Source organism: Suricata suricatta, chromosome 5 (assembly GCF_006229205.1).
Source record: "Suricata suricatta isolate VVHF042 chromosome 5, meerkat_22Aug2017_6uvM2_HiC, whole genome shotgun sequence".
In the NCBI taxonomy this organism is placed as follows: domain Eukaryota; kingdom Metazoa; phylum Chordata; class Mammalia; order Carnivora; family Herpestidae; genus Suricata; species Suricata suricatta.
In genome coordinates this window covers 56,036,824-56,053,802 of record NC_043704.1, presented here as the reverse complement: position 1 = coordinate 56,053,802, position 16,979 = coordinate 56,036,824, and the positions used below count along the sequence as shown (strand labels likewise).

Genomic DNA, 16,979 nt, shown 5'->3' with positions numbered 1-16,979 from the left:
AGAATATTGTGAGTAAAATTACAGTTGCTTTAGCTACTTTTATCCCAGGGTCTCTAACAGGTTCAGAAGAGGACTAGGTAGGAATTTTTAGTGTCATGTCATTGGTTTCCTTCCTTGAACATACTCTGTTCATTACCTTTTTATCAGTAACTTGTATAGAAAAAAACACCTTTTTATGTTTGACCCTGAATTAGGAGGAATCTTTTCCATATGAAAGAGTTGAAGTCCAAAAGATAAGTTTGCTATAATCAATGTACAGACCCGAGTTTACATTTTAAAAGTCTATCATGTAAGTATGGACTTGAAAATTATTTACATTAAAAAAAAGCAAAGATGTCTTAATTGATCACAGCTTAGTATAAGGTGAGAGTGTGACATAATTGCTAAAATGTTTATGGAACTTAATGAGCAGAACAAGATGGTGATGGTACTGATAAACCATATCCTGTTTACACCATGTTTGGAGAGAGAGGTTTGGATGGGGATGCTTTAGGAGGGCCATGGATTTACTAGGTCACAGGAAATGAACTATCTGGTCATTGATGGACTTGAGCATCATTTTATGTAGGAGAGAAAGGCCATAATGAAAATGTGATAACCTTGTCATGTGGTTATCCAGAGGGCAGAACATGGATGGTTGGCTAGAAGTAGAAGACAGAGCTAGCTCAGCATGGCGGTGTTAGTCTCTTTTTGCAAGGAAGAGACACGCAGATTGCCTTTTTCTATTGGTGTTTAGTATAAGGATCTTCAGAGAATTCATATAACTTACTGCCACCTGTGACTCCATATTTTGATGAGTGTTTGGAGAAATGAAACAACAGCCCAGTGTTACTCTGGATATACTTGGGCTCTCCTGAGCTGTCTTTGTTGGATACACCCAGCACTTTGCTCCTTTAAAAGTAGATTTTCCACTATCAAATTCAAAACTTTCCTGTTGGACAGAGGTCAAGGACAAGACACACTAGAGAAGTGGGATTGCTCATGTAGCTTCCTGTGGTCGAATGCCAATCAGTCTCCAGTCCAGCTAGGAGATTTAATACCCAGAATAGTAATCTAGTATGTCCAGGAGAGCAAATTTAGTTTCTCCAGATACACATGACATGAGGTATAGCAACTCAGAAAAGGCCAGGAGTATGGCATGAGATTAGTGAAGTTCATGCTCTTGAGCAGTGGAAGGCAGCCCCACCCAAGATGAGGACAAATTTGCTTCTGAAGAGTCTTGATTATAGGAAAATTACTTAAGGAAGAATTTTAGCTAAGTGATTTCTAAGGTCTTTTTCAACTTAAAGGTTTTAAAGGTTTGTAACTCTTGAAGTCTTAAATATTATTTGTATAAAACAGGCAAGTTAATATATGGCCATGTTTCTTGATTTTAGGCAGTAGACATTACTGATTTTCTTTGGCTTGGATTCTTTAACTTTAGTAGAGAAATAGTTCTCAGATTTATACAGGCATTAAATCTCTACATTTTAGGTCTAAGGACAGATGTAAATTGGTCACTTTTGCAAGCTTTAATGGAGACAGAGTTAAAGTGTCTAAAGATCTTCATTTGTCATTAAAACTGCTTGGCCGTAGACCCATAATACTGAAAGGAACCCAAATGACATGGGATTGGAGTCAGCCTGCTTTCATTGGAGCAGCAAGGTTCTCTAGGTTATTCAGGGACATTAAGTTTATGGTTTGCTCTTGAATACTGTGCTTTTCACTATTTAGAGATGCTTCCTACCATCTCACATCCCACTCACTTAAATAGACTAATAATACTTCAAAAGTATTTCTTTTGTAAACTGTACATCTTATGTGTCCCTTCATGAATTTGTATAATCTTAATTATTTAATCTTTTATTGTACAGTAGTAGTTGAAAACAAAATTTGGTTCGACAAAACCTGGATCTGAGCTTTGATTTTGTCATTTACTAGCTGTGGACCTTCAGCAGCACCTTAAGCCTGACACTTCTGCATTTAGAATTCCTCTGCCATTTCAGATTGTTGTGAGGATTAAAATAAAAATATGTTTTTTAATACTGTTTAAAACATTTTTTGATGTTTTATTTATTTTTGAGAGATTGAGAGAGAGAGAGAGAGACAGAGACAGCGTGAGCAGGGGAGGGTCAGAGAGAGAGAGAGACGCACACAGAATCCGAAGACAGGCTCCAGGCTCTTAGCTAGCTGTCAGCACAGAGCCTGATGCAGGGCTCGAACCCATGAACCATGAGATCATGACCTGAGCTGTAGCAGGATGCTCAACCGACTGAACCACCCACGCGCCCCTAATAATGTATTTTTTAAATGTTTTTATTTTAGTTTTGAGAGAGAGAACAAGCAGCAGAGGGGTAGAGAGAGAGGAAGACAGAGGATCTGAAGCAGGCCCTGTGCTGATAGCAGAGAGCCCATTGTGGGACCCAAACTCACGAACTATAAGATCACGACCTGAGCCAAAGGTAGACACTTAATGACTGAGCCACCCAGGTGTCCCCAAAATATATTTTATTTTAAAGATGAAAATTCCCAGCATGCTTCTCTATATATTTGCAAATAAACATTAGTTGTTACTGTACAACTGAATTATGACAAGTAGACAGAATGACCACCCTATGCAAGGCAGTCTTGTAGGCATTTGGGACTCAGTGCAATAACAACAGAAGGCTCCTGCTCTTATAAAGCTTATGTTCTAGTGGAGGAACAAAAACAATAAGCAAATAATAAATAAAAATAAATAAAATAGTGGGTAATACTAAGTGTGAAGAAAAGGCCAGGAAATAAAGACTTAGAAAGGGGAGTTGGATAACTGTTCTGGATGGGAAATCAAGGAAGAAAGTTAGTTCTAAGTAAATATCTTCTGAGCAGAGAGTTGAATAAACTGAGAGAGTGAATATGTTATCTACCCTTGCATAACACATCACCCCAGAATTTAGTGGCTTCCTAATAAAAGTAACCATCCATTATTTCTCAGTTTCTATAGGTCAGAAATTGGAGAGTGGTTCTGTGGGGTGCTTTTATCTTGGGATCCCTCATGAAGTTGCCAAGAGATTTTTGGCTGGGGTTGCTGGAGGCTTGGTGGGAGCTGGAGGGTGTACATCCAAGGTGGTTGACTCACATGGCTGGCAAGTTGGTTCCTCTTTATGGGGGCCACTGCACTGGGCTTCATGAGTGCTTTCATGGTACAGGGAATGGCCTCTACCAAAGGGAGCAATTCAGGAAAACAAAGTAGAAATTCCAGTCTTTTAGAATCTGGTCTCAAAAGTCACATACCATCATTTCAACCATGATATTTTGGTCACACAGGTCAGCCTGGATTCAGTGTTGGAGGGCACTGCACAAAGGCACAGATACCAGGTGGGCAGTAATTGTGTTAGAGGACATCTTGGAGGGTGGGCACCACAGTAAGTCATGAAAGAATTTTAGACGTTTGCAGGAAGAGGAGAGTAAGTGTGAAGACAGGGTAAAAGGGCGAGCATAGTTAGAGCACAGTGACTGGGAAGAGACGAGGTAGATGTGGGCAGATGCTGTAGCAACATGACAAGAAGTGGTTGTATTGAGTATGTAAAGAGTTTTGAGAAAAGAACCATTGCTTGATTTATGTTTTTAAAAGATTATTCTGGCTGCTGAATGGAGAATTGATTTTATGGGGCAAGAAAGGAGGAAGGGAGATGGGTTAGGATACCATTACTGTATTCCAGGTGAGAAATTACTGTGGCCTTGACTGGAGTGGTGAATTTATAGATATGCTGTAAACCCAGAGCCACCAAGACTTGTTGATGGCTTGCTTGTGGAGAGGAACTGAGGAGCCATGAATGCCTTCTAACTTTTTTACCTGAGCAAAATCTTAAGAATGATAGGGAAGGTACAGGGTAGAGGTTAGGAGTGATGGTTGGTGGAGTTATTTTTACTCATTCTGGATGTAGGAAGTTTGAGTGGTCTACCTAATATCTAGGTCATTTTTGATCATGCCTCGTTACAAGTTTTGCTGAATAAGTAAGGACTCTCACGATCATAGAGTATGACCAAGCCAGGTAAACTCTCATAATGTGAAAAGAATAATTACGTTTGTGGATACTGCAACAGGATTATAGTTCATAATTGTGGGCTATTTTTTTCTGCATTAGTTTGGAACTGTAGTTTTCTTTACTTGTAGTCTGTTTTTTCCCAAATTTTAAATTTAAAATACTGTATATTAGCCAAAATGTTTCGCACAAATTGTACATGTCAGTATTAAAGGCCAATGCAAGTTTAAATTTCTGCAGGTGGTTATGATCAAAAGAGTCACTCAAAATGCTTTATTATGCTGTGCTCTACACTTTTGCAACATAAAACCTTAAAATGTACTGTTTTTTCATATTTTTATTTCTCTTGAGGGTGAGGAGTTCTATTTTGCTCTTTAAAGGGTAAAACTAATAAAAATTCAAATAACACAGAGTTGGATATTGGAAAAAAATCAAGTGAGTAAAATCCCCTTTACCACTTGTCATTCACTCAGTGCTCCAGGAATCCATAATCTCCCCAAATGGGAACCTCTGCTAGTTCAATAAATGTTCTTCCAGATTGTCTGTGCACAATGCATTTATCTATGTACATGTGTGCATGCACACAAATTTATACACAGAGTTCTTTTTTTAAACAAAGTTTAGGGGTCCTTGGGTGGCTCAGTCTGTTAAGTTTCCAATTCTTGATTTCTGCTCAGATCATGATCTCACAGTTCATGAGTTTGAGCCCTGTGTCTGGCTCTGCACTGACAGCATGGACCGTGCTTGGGATTCTGTCTTCCTCTCTCTCTGCCCCCTCCCCACTTGCACTGTCTCTCTCAAAATAAATAAATAAACTTTAGAGGAAAAACATAAAATCTATATGCAACTTGCTCTTTTCACTTAAAAATTATCTCTTGGCGATCTTTCTCTGTCATTGTTAAATATTATATCCAGTACTTTATGGTTTATTTAACTGTGTATTGGTATATATTTAGGATTTTTAGAGTTTTTATTGTTACAGTGCTAAATTGGACAAACTTGGTCATCATTGGACAGATGTATATTTATGCTAATATGCCATTATTTCTAAAGAACAGACTAGAGAAGTAAATTTCTGAGTCAGAAGGTAGGTACATCATTAATTTTTATGGGCACACCATTAAATTACCCTCCAAGAAGTAGATCCAATTTATTTTCATACCAAGTACCCTTTTGTCCGGGTCCAAATCTGTACTTGTTATTAATAGTATTTTCTGTTTTTATTTTTACCATTCCAAGGAGTAAAACTTTTTACTTAGTTTTCATTTTCCTCAATACTTTTATTTTTTCTTTTAGAAAGATTTTATTTTTAAATAATTTCTACACCCAGTGTGGGGCTCAAACTTACAACCCCAACATCAAGAGTTGTATGCTCTGCCGACTGAGCCAGCTGGGTGCCTCTCAACAGTTTTCATTGACCTTCTGTTTTTTCAGCTCCTTTAGAAGAAATTATTCAATAAACTGTTTTTTGTAGAAAGTGAACATAAAATATTTGAATGCAGTTTCATTGATGGAAAAAAACACAGAGGTAGAAGGTGAAATATGTGAGGAAGAGTGAAGGCCTAACATGTGGCAGAACAGGGTGGTTAGAAGGCAGAAACAGTGGAGGTGAAGGCTGTGGGCCAGGGTTGTGGGCAGAAGTGTAAACTCAAAGTAAAGTTTGGGAGATGTGTTTGGAAAAAGTCCTAACCACTATGGAACTGAAGGCCCTGTCCTAGAGGGAACTCCATGTCCCTGCCGTCAGTTGCAAGGAGGGAGGAGCTGACGGCTGGATGGATTCTCTTCCTGGTCCTCCAAGGGACACATTTTACAATTGTAAAATTTAAATTATGAGGGCATGCAGATCATCTGAGATGTTTCAGGCCATCTGTGACTAGGTGGTCTCAGTGGCACAGAGTGCAAACAGAGCACATGTTTTTTTCATCTTTGTTGTTTAAACTTGAGCACTAATGCATAGTTGGTATCTTTTGTGTCACTTTTGCTTTCTAGGGCATAAGCACAGAGACTGTAAAATGCTATAAAATATGAACTATAAAATAGTTTAATTCATATAATCCTTAAAGGATCATTTCATTGTTCAGCCTCTCCTTAATTTCACATTAGTTTAAAAAAATGACTTGAATGATTCATACCAGATTAATGTGTGATTTAAAAAAAAATGGTAATTCTAGTATATAGAGACTCAATAATTTTTTGCTTTAAAACTTAAGTTTTGCTGTTGTCTAAATGTTACAGAGACTGATTTGATATACACCTTGGTTAGGACTTAAATGAATAACATTCAGGGGCGCCTGGGTGGCTCAGTTGGTTAAGCATCCATCTTCGGCTCAGGTCATGATCTCACGATTTGTGGGTTTGAGCCCCATGTCGGGCTCTGTACTAACAGTAAGTCCAGAGCCTGGAGTCTGTCTTTGGATTCTGTGTCTGCCTCTCTCTCTGACCCTCCCTTCCTCACACTGTCTCTCTCTCAAAAATAAATAAAACATTAAAAAAACTTTAATGTAAAACATTCATTGTGAAAGAAAATTTGCAGATTACCTTTAGATTTTATGGGTGTTCCTTTCTTATGGTTAACTACTCTCATTGGAAAATGAACATTAAAGTTAGCACTAAAGAGACAAAGTTAGTTATTATAACTTGAACTGTTTGTGAAACCATGGAAGTAGAGGAATATAGAATGACAGTTATTTTCAAATAATTGTTTTAAAGTTTATTTATTTTGAGAGAGAGCACGAGCAGGGAAGGGGCAGACAGGGAGAGAGAGAATTCCAAACAGGCTCTGCACGGTCAGCATAGAGCCCAAAGTGGGACTGTATCTCACAACAGTGAGATTTTGACCTGGGCTGAAATCAAGGGTCAGGAGCTTAACTGACTGAGCCCCCTAAGCACCCCCAGTTATTTTTTGACATTAAGCCTTTTCATGTAGATAACTGGGCAAACTTCTACAAATCCTTCAGAGTCTTAAGAGAAAAAAGAAATTTTTCTAGTTATTTCTTCATTCCCAATGAATTTCCCCTCTAAAGCCCACATTAAGGGGGAAGTACTTAATATAATATTAATAGATAATATTATTAGACAATAACAGTATAGTAAACATTTATCCCAAGCCAGCATTGTTCTAAGTTCTTTAGTTCTACTGATACCTTTAATTCTTGTGACAACCATGTGAGAGAGATACCACTGTTACCATCCCCACATCGATAGGAAATGGAATCACAGAAAATGAAATAATGAGCCCAGTCCTGCACTACTTAGGGACACAAAGAGGACTTTAACTCCGGCAGGACCAGATAGTCCAAGTCTTCTTTTTTTTTTTTGTTTTTTAATGTTTATGTTGAGAGAGAGAGAGAACACGTGCACGAGAGAGAGCTCTCTAGCAGGGGAGGGACAGAGAGGGAGGGAGCCTAAGGAGGCTCTGCACCATCAGTATGGAGTCCGATGAGGGGCTTGAACCCATGAACTGTGAGATCATGACATGAGCCGAAATCAAAAGTCAGATGCTTAACTGACTGAGCCACCCAGACACGCCCAGGTCGTCTAATTCTTAATGCCTAATCATGAAGGTGTTCTGTCTTGAGTATACCTGTACAGCATCTGTTGAGATCATGGAAGAGAGTCTTAACTATAAACCGACTTTGGCTAACAGACAGTTAACTATGTGTGACCTGTTTGTATAGTGATGGATTTGCATTACTACACACATTATTTGAAAGTCAGAACATATAAATGCAATTCTAGGTCAAGCCATCATTCACAAGCCATTGCTTTTTAGCATAGATTCCAGGGATTGGTAAGCCTTTTCTATAAAGGGCCTGATAGTAAATATGTGATCACATTCCGTCTCCAAGCTGCTGGCCCAGTTGGCCTGTGGGCCATATTTTTGCTTATCCCTCGTAGAGACTCGGGCACATAGGTTTACATTCTCTCCCCTTTTTTATGTCTGAGTATATTTTGGCTTCCAGGGATGAAAGAGTTCTCTACTCACCTCTTGCTGAACATTTGATGCCTTTCTAAACATGTAAGGTATCAGAGAATGGTGAGCTCCTGAGTCTATATGAGTATAGGGCAAAAGTTACAGAATGAGAGGTACAGAAATTTGAACATTCTGAAATCCAATATCCTGGAAGTTTTTCTCGGGGTGATGATTTAAACCAATATTAAAAATCCTGACTTTCAGGGATCCTCTCTAAGAGATATACGTAGTTTCATCTGCATTCAGGAAACCTCTGTGCCAGCAGGCTTTCCTCACCTTGACGTTGCTCTGACTTTGAGTTTATGGAGATTTATATTTATCTATTTATTTGTTTATTCCTTTTCACTGATTGTTCTAGAGCACCTTTGCTCTCACTAAAAGAACAGGTTTTAAAAACAAGCTTCTTGAGGAATAAAGTGGAAAATATGTTTTGGTAGTTTAAAATGATGATGTATGTTTCCGAGCATTATAGTTAGAGATAGTTGTTTGGGACTAGGAGAACTGGTTTATCCAGTGTCCGTGACCTGAGTAAGAGGGTTATGTATGTTAGCTCGAAATTTTGATAATGGAGCGGTTGCATAGAAATTTTTCTTTTTAAGAAAATTATCCTATTTTATATGTATAAATAACATTTGTATGGGCAGAAATTTTATCTCCAAAGCAAAATTACCAGATATTGAAAGGCAAGGAATTTCTTTCTAGGTATACAGTTTGCTGATTTACCAGTTGGATGCAACTTACTCTGTGAATCTTTCTTCATAATTATATATATCTGGAGTATATATTCTTCCTAAAGAATATTCTCTAAGTATTAGGTACCTTAAAATGATAATCTGACTTGATCATTTCTTTCTTTCTTCTTTTCAGAAAGTATCTTTATGTCACGTCTTCTTTTAAAGGAGCATTTAAAAATGAAGTTAAAAAGGCAGAGGAAGCAGTGAAGATTGGTATGTGATTATCTGTGGCCTACGTCATTGTTCATTCAGCCAACATTAACTGTGCCCTTATTCTGAGATGTATACGGTCACAGCATTGTAGGAATGACCACAATTAATTGAATTCCTGCCTCTAAGGAGCTTCATAACACATTTTTTTATCTCTGGCTTTGTTGAATTATGATTTTTGAATTAAGGGTATATTATTATATATTTTGTTTATTATTATTATCATTATTATTACTATTATTATTATTTACTTTCTATTATTCCAAATACACACTTGGAACTAGATTGTTACGTATTAGAAACACAGGTTGGCATGATGCTGAGTTAGATCATTTTAGAGACTAGCTTTATACCCACTTGAAGAAGCCATGTTATACACATTCATTCTCCCCACAATGAGGACAAAGCCATCCTTTCCCAGCGATCCAGGAGCAAGGAGTAACTTTAATCTGTATATCACAGATTGTAGAGAGTTTTCAGTCAGCCGAATATTCAGTCATAACCCTTTAATTTGTAGGTATAGAGTTATGCTCTGCCAGTTGTCATGTCGAAGAGGAAGCGCAGTGTGGCTGTCTGCACCCAGAGTGTGTGGGAGCTATGGAAAGAACATCGGATTTTCTCAGATTATCTGCAAGCCATTCCCTTTGGTCACAGCCATAATGTATGCACACACTGCTCACTTAAAATTGCTCGAAAGAAAGTCCTGATATTGTAATTATCTTGCTTTTGCTTCCAGCTGAAAGCGTATTGAAAGAAGCACAAATCACAGCAAACCAGCCTGACAGAACTTCTCTGTCTTCTGCCAAGGTACGACATAGAGTCTTCCTGAATGGCTGAGCGTCATTTGCTTTTTCCTGTACACAGTTGTCTCTTATCATTTACTTCCTAAACTGAGAAACACAGACACGCTCCGAAACTAAGCTGAGTTTACCCCAGGTAAACAGAGCGGAGGCGTGCAGAGGAGAGAAGGCCAGGTCTGAGCAGAGATGAGCAACGTGGGGCGAATCTGGAACAGCGGGGAAGAGACTGCAGCTCATTGCTTTAAAATGAAAAGAATAGTAATATGAGGAAAAAAAAGAAAATAATGAAAAACTAGCAGAAAAAAAAGCAGCCTATCAAGTTTCCTTGAAAATATCTTTTCAAATTATTGCTCTCTATGGACCTGAATAAATGGGGAAAGCAAGGAGAAGACTAATAAGCCATCCTTTTTTCTAGCGCTAGGAATTATGTGCTATAATTATGAATATTAATAACAGTATTTCCAGCTTACAAAGCTTTTTTCTTATGGGTTGCTCCACATAGTTTATAAACATCTCTGTAATCCTTGTAATACGCCCATGAGTAAGATAGGTTATAAAGTACTATTATTATTAATTATAATGTATGGCAACCAAGAAAAAAATATTGCTGCAGGACATGTAAGTTTGCTAACTTTTACCAAAAATGCAGTACAAAGCTTTCTATCATGGTAAATTATGAAGCAGCATTTTATTCACTTGCATATAAAGGGATAAATAGGTAAATGGAGGGAAAAAAATGCTTTACTTCACTTTTCCTTCATTCTCTTCTGCAGACTCAGTGTATGAATCCTTTCCATGATTCACCCTTCAGCTTTCAAGGACAAGGACTGAGTTTGATAAAGAGCTCTCTCATATCTAATGATCATGAATAGGGAATGAAATCAAAGAGTAGCACATGGTAATGCCGCAGAGCTACCTATGGCCTTCCCAAAATTCTCTTACCCTTTTTACTTTTCACTTATTATTTTAAGGAAAACATAGACCTATCTTACTGTTATTGATTTTTAAAGAAAGGTTTAAGCTTTTCTTATTTTGTCTCAAAGAAATCAATTTCCTTGGCTTTATGTATTTGAGAGACAAGAGAAGCAGACTCTTTCTAACGGGTCATGACCTTGCTTTCTTCTTGCCTTAGGCTTCCCTCTCATTGCCTCTTTGCTCTGTGCACGCTCTGAGTGCATTGACAGGAAGGGGGGTGGAGGTGTCTTTGGCCACCTTGCTTTGTTGCTGGGCAAAGAGAGCAAAGTGGAATGACCTTGGCTTTTGACCTCTTAAATTCGTCTAGGCAGTTAAGTGGTTGAATTTAAAGTGAAATACTTACAAATCATTTACCATTTGCTTTTACTTTAAAGTCAGTGAAGATCGTGTTCGGTCAGTGGTATACTCACCAAATGAGATGCCCATCCTTCATATCAGGTAGATGGAGCACATTAAAAATCCATTGTTACTTGTGAAATTATAATGATGCATTATTTCTTTTCTGCCTGGTTAGAGGGCATGTACTAGAGATAGGGCAGTAAATGAGCCAGTATATCAAATTAAAGGAGAAGATAAGAAAGACAGGTGGGCATTGTATTGAGGTACTCTGAAAAGAAAAAAGCCTAGGGATGGGATATCCTATAAAGAGAAAGCTTGGGAAGTATTAAGGGTATCTGGAACTTGATATAAAGGAGATGTTTTCTTATGGTGACTGACAAAATTTTTAATAACAACTTTATTTCTCTGAAAGAAGCAGCAGTAATTGATCACTTGACTTTGTGTTTTGTTGTTGTTCTCACAAACAAAATTCAGAGTCTAGGTCCATTGAATGACTTTCCCAAGCTTGTGTAGTTTGTGTGAAAGCCAGTGTGACATTACAAGGACCAATAGCCTTTTCTTTAAAAGACAGAGAGAGAACATTGGAATATGTGCAAAAAGAGAACCATGGGCAAGGAGCTGGTGTGTCCCCTTAGCTATTAGAACAGAATCATTTATCAAGTATTTATTGTCTACCATTATACAATTGCATTAGGCAATGTGACCTATCACTGTTACCCTTGTGAAACATTTGGATAATGGTATAATAAATATCAGTTCAGCTTTCATTAATTTAGTAGAATTATGTTCTCTCCTAACCAAATGTACTTCTCCAGGATGTATTACAGAAAGCTTTGGAAGATGTAGAAGCAAAGCATAAGATTCTTAAAGCGAAACAGAGGTAAGATGTAAGATTGTCTGTTTGCCAGAATCATCTGCATTTTGATAAAGCAAATTCAGATTTCTGAGGAGGCAGATTTGGTGGTTAATGTGATAACTTCTCTTTCTCAGCTTATGACATCTTATTATATTAAGCATAATATGGTCAAAATCCCCCAACCACAAAATTAATGAAGGTATTTATAAAATATAAATTTGCATGCATACATATGATTTATATAATATTAAAACTTCTGAATACAAGGTGAAAAATTAGCTCAATATCCTGTTGAAGAAGTGAACTCTGCCCAGAGGATTGGCTGACAACTTTACTTTTTTGCATTCTTTAGCAGACATAGCCCTCTAGAGGGTTGGTTCTGGTTTCTTCTCTCGTCTAATACTGCATAAAATTTAAAACTTTTAGAAAGTGTTTCAAATAAATGTACCACATATATAGTTAAAATAAAAATAGCAACCTTAAATTATAAAACCATTATTTCCATTTGTAAGGTTGACTTGGTCTCCAGCTTGGGTGTTAAACAAGTTAAACAGAATAATCAGAGTTGTCAAGTAAGGTCATTCTTTGAAAACTGGGTAACTTTGAGAAACCAATTTTTAGGGAAGTATTATTGATTTCCAGAATTATTGTTTATGAACTATGAAGTCCTATATAACCACAATTTTTCTCAAACCTAAAGTGTTAACTATGCATTTAACAAAATAAGTACTTATTAAATCCATAGAAATCATCATTAAAAAGCAAAAGCCTCTTTAATTTTTTAAGGTTTTTGTTTAAATTTCAGTTAGGTCACGTACAGTCTAATGTTAGTTTCAGGTGTTCAATATAGTGATTCAACAGTTCCATTCAATAGCTGGTGCTCATCACCACAGGTGCACTTCTTAATCTCCATCACCTATTTTACCCATTGCCCCACCCCCTTCCCCTCTGATAACCCTCAGTTCTCAATAGTTAAGAGTCTGTTTCTTCTTGGATGGTCTCTCTTTCTCTCTCTTTTTTCATTGCTCATTTGTTTCATTTCTTAAATGCTACATATGAATGACAACATATGACATTTGTCTTTCCCTCAGTGACTTATTTCACTTAACATTATACTCTCTTGTTTCATTCATGTTATTGTAAATGACAAGATTTCATTCTTTTTTATGGCTGAGTAGTATTTCATGACATATATATATAGTCCATTATACACACACACACACACACACACACACACACACACACACACACTTGCACGCACATACATATACCCTTTCTTTATCCACTCATCAGTCAGTTCAACTTAGGCTATTTCTATAGCAAAGCCCTCTTTAAAGTCTTGAGAAAGAAAACTCTGGTTGATGCATTGTTAGTAGTTACATTTTTGTGTATGAAAGGTGACCAACCTATATTGTATTAATAATAATGCCAGTTGGTGTGAACTTGTTTTTATAGCAAAATGCTTTTATTACAAATTTGAATACAACCAACATGCCACTTTATTGTTGCAGAGTGCTTGTGTCATATCCTGCAACATCCTGTTTTGGGGTCTTTTACAGAGTCCGTATTCTTTTTTGTTGAAGAGTAAGGATTTAATATTGAGTACACATTTTTGAGAAAAAATGTGATTGGTAGGTATTTACCCCAAGGAGCATGTTATTTAAAAATGCATAATATAGTAATCCAAGTCAATAATTTCCTCATAAAATCTAACATACTTAGTATATTATATTCAGGTAGAAGGACTAATTAGGATTTTTTCTTTGTCCTTTAATGAGAGATGTGTTTGCCAGTCCAGTAAGCATATTACACCCATTGTAGTGGCATGTAGTTATAATTTAAAAATAAAAAGCTGTTTTTGTGGAATGAGACCTACAAGATGGGTGGAGGGGAAGAATTATGTTTGGTATCATTCTTGGTAGGCAGCAGAAAACAACATGTGTGAGGCACCTAATCTGTTCCGGGTTTATACTTGACATTACCTCCTCTAGTCCTCCTGGCATCCCAAATGGCTAGGTAGGTATTCTTCCCAGTTTTCAGATGAGACAGGAAGCTGAAGCTACTCATCCATAGTCACATGGTCATTACAGAGATGAGTTTGTTTTTGAAACCAAGTCTACCTTTCCAGTTCTCACAGCCAGGTGTTTTCCATAGCTCCAAGCAACTTCCTGTTTCTATGGTTGTTTCTATCATATTCTGCTATGTCTCCATTTCTGTTTTTACACTTTTAATAGAAAAGTAACATGAAACATAATATAGCAGGACAGAGTCAGAAAATCAGGAGCTCATGTCTGTACCCTTGTAAAATTGCTTTATTAACTTTGATTTACCTTTGATTTTGGAGAAAGAGAAAGCTAAAGAGTATCTTTTGGCATATTCCAATTTATATAGGCTCTTTAGAGGCTTGAGGACATGCTGAAAGTTAGAAATCACATCCAGGGTTAAAAATACCTAAATTTTAAAGTAGTCAAATCATCATTTTTCAAAAATGCTATGTGTACATATTAGACCACTTAACATTTCACAGATCTCTTGGCATTTTCTTGTTCTTGTAAGTTTAAGTTGGCAAAGCTGTTTTTCAATCTAAGAATGTTTGTGTTTGACTGCTATGGCCATCATGTTTATGCAAAATAGTTGGCTAGATACTGAGTGTACTCACTAGGTTTTGCAAAATATCTGGGTATTTTACATTTAGTTCCTTTGATGTTTACCTTCTCAGTTTAATTATTAGCAGTGTGTAAACTGTATATTTCTATCTAATAAAAACTTTTAAAAAAATTTTTCTAAATATAATGCTAGAGAATTAAAAAAAGCCAGGACTCTCTGCCTGTTCTTTGGAGTGAACATAGAAAATCGAAGCCAAGCTGGGATGTTCATTTACAGTAATAACCGCCTGATCAAAATGCATGAGAAAGTGGGCCCACAGTTGAAACGGAAGTCCTTGTAAGTATATTTTTGTTTTCAGAGGCAGAGGCAGGATGAGGGAGGTTGCGGTAAGATTCTGTCTTTGGAGTTAGTTGAGGGATTAATCATGACGGGAACTGGTGTCCTGTCTTCTGTTCACCCTTCCCATCAATGCGAAAGCATTAATATACCTAATTTATAATATCGGCAGAACTGCATGCCTGCTTGAAGGAAAAGCACACTTTGGGAAATTTTTTCAATACATTTCCTGAGCAACTTGATTTTTATCATTTCTTGCACCATCTCCTCAGGTTTGGATTTTAATATTTTACCAATGTAAAAATAATACAGGCATAATAAAGAAATTTTTGGAAAGGAAAATACATAGTCTTATGAAGCAACCCTGTTAACATTTTGTGCAACTCTTATGTGTATGAGTTCTTGGAAGTTACCTGCGTAAGCATGTATTATGAACCCTTTTTAACTTATCTGGATTCCTGAGTAATACATTCTGGTGCTTTCCTGATGGTCTAAAACTCCATGCACTGCTTTCATGAATTATGTAGACAGACAGGGTAATTGTGACCAGTAAAATGGATCAGGGGTCAAACAGAATTCTTGTGATTAATGGAATGGCTCAGGGGACCATTTTCCATCTTATTTCTCACTCTCGAGGAATTAGCAGTTCATTCATGTGTTCATTCAACAAACAACTGCCATGTCGTGCGCCAGGCATGGTACTAAGCTCTGCACACAAGATGGTGAGGACTTACTGCCCTTTGCCAAAGAACTTACAGTCCAGTAAAAGGAACAAGTATATAAATACATATTTTTCATATTATGTGGAAACACTAAGAATGATCTTTAAAAAATTAGTTTATTCTCTTGCTTAAAACCCCAATAGATATAGAATAGAACTGGTCTTCCAGTGATCTGGCCTCTGCCTGCCCCGTGACGCCCTCCTCCCCCCCAGTACCTGTCCTCCCACTGCATTCTCCTCATACCACCCAGCTTCCAGTTTCTCACACCTCTGAAGCTCACTCCTGCCTTACAGCCTTGGCACTTGAACCTTGTATCTGGGGTCTGGGGAGACCTCCTTACTGCTGGTCTAGGGGTGTTGCTTAGGCACTAACTCTAAAGTCCCCTCCACAAGAAGGTCTTCCTGCGCTGTCTAATTAAAGCCAGTGCCTACCATTGGCCCCTGCCCCTTGTTACTCTTCACATGTTACAGCACCTGCTTTATTTTCCTTCTACCACTTATCACCATCTGAAATGATCTGGTCACCCTTACTGTCTGTTACCCTTCAAAAGAAGAGGAACTTCATAGACAGGAGCTTTATTTTTCTTGTTCAGTAGTGTATTCCTAGTTCTTGGAACAGGGCCAGGTGCTGACCATGGATAGATCAGTGGATGGACGGATGAATATGTGCTAGAGGCAAGCGTCAGGTGCAAAAGGAGCATTTGGGAAGAGTAGTAAACCAAACTGGGGGAAGTTGAGTCAGGCTTCCTGTAAGAAATGATGCCAAAACTGAGAGAATGAATAGTTAAGGGAGGGAGGGTGGAAAAGGAAAGTAGTGAAACACACGATAGGTAGCAGCCCTACCCTGGGAAGGCTTGATTTGTGTGCTTTGCCAAGGGCAGTTGGGAGCCTCAGAAGAAGTAGACAACTCGATGTTCTTTCCCAAAACAGGAAAACCAAGCAGAATATTCTGTCGCTAAGCAGAAATATCCCAGTTACATACATTGTAAGCTGCTAAAAATCTGAAAAAATTTGAATTTATCCACCAGACTAATAGGCAGATACCTGTCACTTTCGGGGATAACCCGGTCCTTATGTTCCCTTAGTGGAATTCACTGAGCACCCCCTGGACCTCTGCAATGACAAGGAAGAACCCAACTTGACAGATGAAATGAGGATGGAGAAAGTGACTCTGGCCAGATCATTAAGAGGGTTATGTCAGTTTATTTCAACGAAGCATCGTTAGTGGTGTCTAACGCTAAAAGACCCCCTCTTCCAACCTACCCCGACTCCTGTGTAAGGCTTAGGTTTGGGGAAAAGTTATGTTAATTTAGTAACAGTGCATTAGGAGACCTTTTATTATGAGACCAAACACACCTACGATTACTATAGATTTATGTAACAAAATACAACTATGTCATAACTTGTTAAACTTTGACATGGTC

General features: G+C 37.7%; 1 protein-coding gene across 1 annotated transcript in view; it reads left to right on the top strand.

Moving 5' to 3' along the window:
- The window catches only part of MORC1 (MORC family CW-type zinc finger 1), a 167,228-nt gene that overhangs the window by 52,791 nt on the left and 97,458 nt on the right, over window positions 1-16,979 (top strand). Inside the window, 4 exon segments of the mRNA XM_029938704.1 lie at window positions 8,845-8,924; window positions 9,658-9,728; window positions 11,851-11,915; window positions 14,691-14,834. Coding sequence (XP_029794564.1) covers window positions 8,845-8,924; window positions 9,658-9,728; window positions 11,851-11,915; window positions 14,691-14,834 — 360 coding nt within the window.